At 41.2% G+C, this 6,495-nt stretch overlaps 1 protein-coding gene across 1 annotated transcript in view; it reads left to right on the plus strand.

Annotated features, from left to right (window-relative positions):
* C2CD2 (C2 calcium-dependent domain containing 2) overlaps window positions 1-6,495 on the plus strand; it is a gene marked incomplete at its 5' end in the record, with an annotated part of 38,426 nt that overhangs the window by 23,183 nt on the left and 8,748 nt on the right. Inside the window, 4 exons of the mRNA XM_010140042.1 lie at window positions 1,128-1,189; window positions 3,867-4,006; window positions 4,295-4,466; window positions 5,197-5,310. Coding sequence (XP_010138344.1) covers window positions 1,128-1,189; window positions 3,867-4,006; window positions 4,295-4,466; window positions 5,197-5,310 — 488 coding nt within the window. The remainder of the gene's footprint in view (window positions 1-1,127; window positions 1,190-3,866; window positions 4,007-4,294; window positions 4,467-5,196; window positions 5,311-6,495) is intronic.

A 6,495-nucleotide genomic window follows, 5' to 3' on the forward strand; every position in this document is an offset into this window, starting at 1 on the left:
GCAGGAACTGGCTGCATACCTGCTTTCAAGTTCACACCCCCACTTTCTCTTTCTTCAAAACCAAAAATAGCCAACAGTGTGAAGACCAGTGTACTGAGCACCATGTCAGGCTCCACTTTAGCTTCATGGGAAGAGCAGTGATAGTATTGTCAAGGTGCTTCCTTTCAGGTTTTGGTGGTGCAGAAAGGGGTGGGAGTGGAAAGGGAGGGAAAAGCGTAAAACCTGCTGCATGGATCATGTCCCACAACATATAATAGAGGTGGCATCCTTGCAACCAAGGTCACAACATCCTGAAATGGAGACATCAAAATAAAATACATATATATGTGCCTTTTAAGTTTTTTGGTGGAACCACTGAGAAGGTTATAAAATCAAGTTTTAATGGGAGGTTGCTCACTAGTACCCAGTTTGCTTCACAGTGTCAGTTAGAGAAAAGTTCTTTTTATCTGTTGTCTGTCCATTTTATGAAGTGCTGCTTATGCCAGTAATTCTGCTAGTAACATTGGTTCTGTCACACAGTAACTAGTTCCTGTCATCTTGCAAAATCCTCGAGTCCTATTTTGGAAAAGTAGTACTGACTCTTCTCATATAAGACTGGAACTATTTTTATTTACTTGAATCTATCCTGCTTTGGCAGGATGCTTTCCTGCTTCGATAGGATGCCCCACTTAGAAAGCTTTGAAAGGGTTGTTGATTACTTACAAATTTGATCCTGCCATTAAAAAATAGCTTCTTAGTGCTGTGCTGTAGCTGTCAGACTAGGGACCAACATCAGCTTGAAAGGCAGTGTTTGTCAACTACTGGGGAGAAGAAAAGCCGCCAAATTTTTAGGCAATCAGATTTCTGCAACGCTGCTGGAGAGAAGCAAGCCAAGTTTTTCTGACTATGATCCCCTTAGTCGGTCTTACCTGAGATCAAAATGATGCTACACATGCAGCGTACCCAGCAGCCTAGCAGTGCTGCCGAGCAGTGCTGCCTGCCTCGGTTAGCCGGTTGTACTGCCTGGCTTAGTGCCGGCCAAGAAAAGTTAGGGTGTTGGCAACCACAACGGGAAAGGGGAAAACCCAAGTGGGGAAAAAACCTCTGCTTGCCTGCGAAGACCTAACATAGTTTCATTTACTTCACAGTGAACTAAGTGCCAAATCAAAAGCATTGCAACTGCAAATAGTAGAAGATGGGAAGTTGGATAGTAAGTATTAAAACTGAATTATTTTGCATGATCAGCTCGTGAGCCTTGCTAAATGTTGACTAAAGTCCTCTTGTAGTTCTGCCTGGCTGTGTAGCCAAACCAGAAACTGTCAGATTTCTGAACCTGCATTGAAGTGAAGTGTAGATGTCTTGGGCTGACTTGTCCTAGTAGTGAAATCGGGTATGCCTCAAGCACGGCTCTAGGCAGCCCTGGGGGGAAGAACAGCTGTGTGGGAGAGATCAGCTGAGAACAGTCGGGCAAACTTCTACGAAATGGACAGCTTGGGGAGAATTTGTGTCTTTAAACTCTGTAAACCTGTCCTCAAATGTAGGTCCCAGAGTTGAAAGCCATGGAAAATTGTGAAGTTCTTGGGCAATGCTGATTGACCTGGGTTAAGTGCTGTCTATGCATACCATTAATTCTATCAGCAGTGATGGACAGAAGAGAGAATACACTGTTCCCCCTCTGTCCCCCTCTGAGTTGAGGTTGCAGAGAAACCTTGCGTTTCTTTCTAGACTGTTGACATACTGAGTTTTCCAGGTGATGATATCCTAAATTTTCAGCCTTCTAAACTTCTAATGGATTTTCTGTGAACAGTTTTGGCTTCAAGTTAAGCTTTCCAGGCCTTTCTGTAGCTGAAGGGGAATCATAGGTGTTAATCCTAAATCTGTCCTTTTCAAACCCCAGAGGCTGCCTAGCAATTACCAGGAATAAAACACACTAATTTTGATTATATTGGATTAAATATAAAACATGGGGACTGAAACATTTTTTAATACTGCTTGATTCTGTTGTGGCATTAAGGTCATTCTGTTTTAAAGTCTGTCATTGCAGTGGCAAGAAAAACCCTCCACTGAACTATTCCGTTTAGCTTCTTTGGAGAAGCGTTACCTTCATAGTGGGGGTAAGAGATGGGTGGGTGCTGAGACCAGAGAGCCTGCTGAGGTGTTCGCATGAGCTTTGTGAACTTGCTCCAAATACTTCACGACTTGGGCTTTATCGAAGTGATAACAGAACATCATAAATTCTTCTCTTATAGACTGCATATTCTTTGACGGATACAGAGTTTTGCTGTAGCTAGGAATAGTAACTGTATTCAATCTCTTGGATCCATTTACCTTTTCTAGGTGTAAAACAAACGAAAAAGCAGCATTACTTTTTGATACTCGGCTATTTTCCTATGTTTTAGTACTCTCAGTTGTATTTAACCTAGTTCAGGAAAAAGTTTAAAGTATTGACCAAAGCTTTTCATACCCAGTGATTAAAAACAATGTGCTTTGACTCATGGCATCCTGTGATAGTGGATGAAGGCTTGGCTAGTAATTTATTGGGTAATAATGTTTTATCTAAGCCACTGTTAAATAGACGAGTGCTCCTGTTGGATTTTTGATTTTTGAGTTACTGTATTTAGTTTTATTTTTTATAATCTAGATATAAAAACTCAGTGCAATACCTCGCATACGATCTGTGATTATTTGTGGATTGGGAAGTCAATGTAGGAAAATGCTTTAAAAATTACTCTCATATGGCTGATAGTTTTTTATTTTTAACAAAAAATAAAGAGATCTATATGCAGTCAGTAAATGTATGTTGTTTCTTGCATAAATTTAGTCTTAGCTGTACCTGAACATCTTTAGTAATGAGTGTTTCAAACAATACCAGTAATGTTCCACATCCTACTAAAAGTGTAACTACCAGCTTGGTTTCTTGAAGAACAAGGTCCCAGTTGATTGCACTGACAATCTTCTCCTCCCCTCCTTATACTATCTTATTCTCCCAAAAATTTGAATAGAAAACTCAAAGTAGAATCATGTTAGTGGAGAGAGCGGTGGGTAATGTGAATATAATGTAGAATCTTCACTTGTCTTTAAATTTCACAGAAATTAGGCTTTCATCTCTGAAATCATGCAGTGATTTTGCTAATAGTTTCCTCCAGTCTTGTGTAGCTAATAAAGTAAGGGGAGGAATGAGAGAACTGCTGAACTAAAGTTCAAATTAAGAAAGACTGTACCAGTTTCCCAGGAATCCAGGGCGTTGTCTGAAATGAATGATGCAGGTTACTGGTTATAGAGATTGTTCAAGAACCTAAAAGCGATATTTCGATGTGGTTTTTTTTTTTTTTTCTACGTATTATGCATGTACAGGGGGGAAAAAGAGGCCAGACTTTCTGACAAATAAGTAATGTTTCATGTTTCCATTCTTCCCTGTTGCACAGTATTAGGCTGAGGCACAGTCCTAAAATGGAAAGCAAGCTGTGAAAACTGCCAGGTCTCTGCCTGTGGTGTAGAACCAGTTCTTGCAATTAGCTGCCTGCATTCTTCCTCCTCCTGCCCATCTTCTCGCCTGTAAACATACCGAAAGCTCAAATGCGTGCTCGAGTTGGTTTTTTTTTTTTTTCTCTATGCATTCTGCATGTACAGGGGGGAAAAAGAGGCCAGACTTTCTGACAAATAAGTAATGTTTCATGTTTCCATTCTTCCCTGTTGCACAGTATTAGGCTGAGGCACAGTCCTAAAATGGAAAGCAAGCTGTGAAAACTGCCAGGTCTCTGCCTGTGGTGTAGAACCAGTTCTTGCAATTAGCTGCCTGCATTCTTCCTCCTCCTGCCCATCTTCTCGCCTGTAAACATACCGAAAGCTCAAATGCGTGCTGATTTTGTTCATTTTATTTCTTCTAGGTCCTTTGTCTGCAAAGGCAACTGTACCTCTAGACTTGTTCAGGAAACAACCTTCTGGCCAGCAAAGCTTTGCACTGAACAGCAGGGCCAGTGAGAGCAGTCCAGAGCTGGGGCCCAGGCTGGGATCCGTTAGTGCAGAGGTACTGTTGTGTTTGGAAGGTTTTACGGTGGGTCATTTACTTCAGGAAGGACTCGTGAATGTTCATCTCGTGCTTTGGACTGTCACTCACGGCACAGTGCAATTTGTGGCTGAGTTAGAGTAGCGCATTCAGATTGTGTGGTAACACTTCACGCGTATGTGTGTCTATCAAAGGAGTTAGCTGTTTGGCACTTAAACGTTAGTAAAAATGCTGAAGGAGTACTAGCTAGAAATGTTAGTGTCCTTCTTGCTTGACTGTGCTTCTGAGGTGACCTTTTTGTCCTTCTAGTTCTCTTTTATAGAACCCAGTGAATTAAAGACGTGGCAAGTGTCTTCTCTAGTGCCAGCCACTAAGATAGAAAAGGATCGCACTGTGATGCCCTGTGGGACTGTGGTCACTACTGTAACTGCTGTGAAAACCAAACCTCGTCTAGAAGGGAGATCATCTCCACTGAGCACAGGTAAGAAAGTCCACTTCCTTCTGTGTTCACTCTTAGGATTATCCGTGGGGAAGAGAAGTTGAGCTGGATGTGGAATGTAAGGAAAGGCACTGTTGTCTAGATTTCTCCCATGTGTTCATGGTGAGGAGCCTTGTTCCTGTTCTTCAGAGTCAAGTTTTAATTTTCATGAAGCATTGCTCTTACAAGAGGAGGTTAATGCTCCTTTTAATACAATACTTTAAAGCTGCACGGTAGAGTGGTAATGCAGAAGAGCTTGGTTTTGGTGGATGCTTTTCCACATGACAGAAGTATCAGACCCTTAGAGTGTTCGCTGCTGACAGACCATCCTGTGCCTTGGTCTGTACTACAGTCTCTAATAAGGATTGGTGTCATCTCATGATAGAGGTTTTTTTCAGTGTACCTCTCAGGAGCAGGCTTTCTGATTCTTCTTGGGATAAGTGTGAAAGTAAAACCTCAGAACAGTCTTTGTGTGAAGTCTCATAAAGAGATGCTTTCTTGTAAGTTGTTAAAGCAGATCTTTTACTCAAGTGGGTATTCTCTAGAGTATTGCAGTAGAATTCCTTCGCCACAGGTCAGGTTACCATAGAGAGCACGGGCTGAGAATTTGTATTAAACAACTTTCTCAAGCACTTATGGTTTGAACAGGCTCTAACACTGGTGTAATAAATTCTTACTACTTTCATAATAAATATCTTGAATAGTTTAAATAACCAAAAAACTTGGTCCTCAGATTCTCCTGTGAAAACTCCAGTTAAAGTAAAGGTGATTGAAAAGGATTTCTCTGTTCAAGCTATCCATTCTCATGGTGCTCCAGTCAGCAAAACTTTATCATCTTCAGATACAGGTAATAGAAATGTTCAAAGCTCCTAATGAGAATACATCTGTCTGTGCTGCACATGGAATTAATGTAATCCTGTTAAAAGAACAGCAAACCCATATGGCTACTGCCTTTCAAGAGGCACTGAGATGTTTGTTTTAGCAAGTAGTGTGGTTAGCTATGTAGCAGTCTTGCAACAGAAGTCTGTTTTTAATTGGTGATTTAAATTGCTTATTTTGAATAAATAACAGTGACCTGTGGTTTGGTGAAGGGAGGTGACTGCAGAAAAGCCAAGCTGTCTCTTCGCTTACTTTTAAATGAATGATGACTATTTTATAAAGGCATGGGGGACACTCACGAAGTGGAAAAACCTGTGAAATTTACCTGTAAGGCCATTCTGAAGTCCCCCCTGCCTGAACAGAAGGCGTGAGGCTGGACTGATGTAAGGAAGACCAATTCATCTTCCTAGCCCTGCCACTGGGCTTTTTTGTACTAATGCAAATACACAGTCATGTTGTGCCTGGTTTTCCCCTTCGTGGTTACAGCCAGAGTGCCTTCGGAATGTCAAGTGGCATTGATAATAACTGTAACTATAAAGTCACTTAGACTGTAGTAAACCTGATTTTGATTCTGAGGCATTTTACCTTGTCAAGTTGCAACTCTGAATCTTTGGCGTATTTTTAAGTCCAGAGTGTGGTCACCATTTGATCTTTCTATGGCTCTGTATGGAACAGTAATGAAAGATGTGACCTAGTGTAGCTGCAAATGGCACATGGTATGGAGTCCTGTTTTCTTTGTACAGATTTGAGTGCAGATGGGACAATCTGGAGATGATCTAGAGTGCACCTGGACACAGTCAGAGGGTTTTCTGAGAGAGAGAAATGTATTGGCCGAAAGACAGAAATCTGGGGAGAAGGATGAACCAATAACCGTCAATAGCTGTAATAGCACTTGGATTTTTCCCTAGCTCCAGACTAAGAAGTGCTCTGATACCATGAAGCAGGATGGTGTTACTAAGCCGGTTTGGGAAATGTTAAGGTAGTACTAGGCTTCTGAGTTAACTCTCGTAACTGTTTATGATACTAAAGATATAAAGCACTTACTGGAAAACTCATCTGAAAACAACTTGGAGCATGTTGATATGGACAGTGTTCTTTGTTTTATGGGAGTGCAGGGGAATTTCTGTGAAATGTTTATACAATACAGCAGGAA

The sequence above is a fragment of the Buceros rhinoceros genome, unplaced genomic scaffold (genome assembly GCF_000710305.1).
Source record: "Buceros rhinoceros silvestris isolate BGI_N320 unplaced genomic scaffold, ASM71030v1 scaffold17, whole genome shotgun sequence".
Classification (NCBI taxonomy): domain Eukaryota; kingdom Metazoa; phylum Chordata; class Aves; order Bucerotiformes; family Bucerotidae; genus Buceros; species Buceros rhinoceros.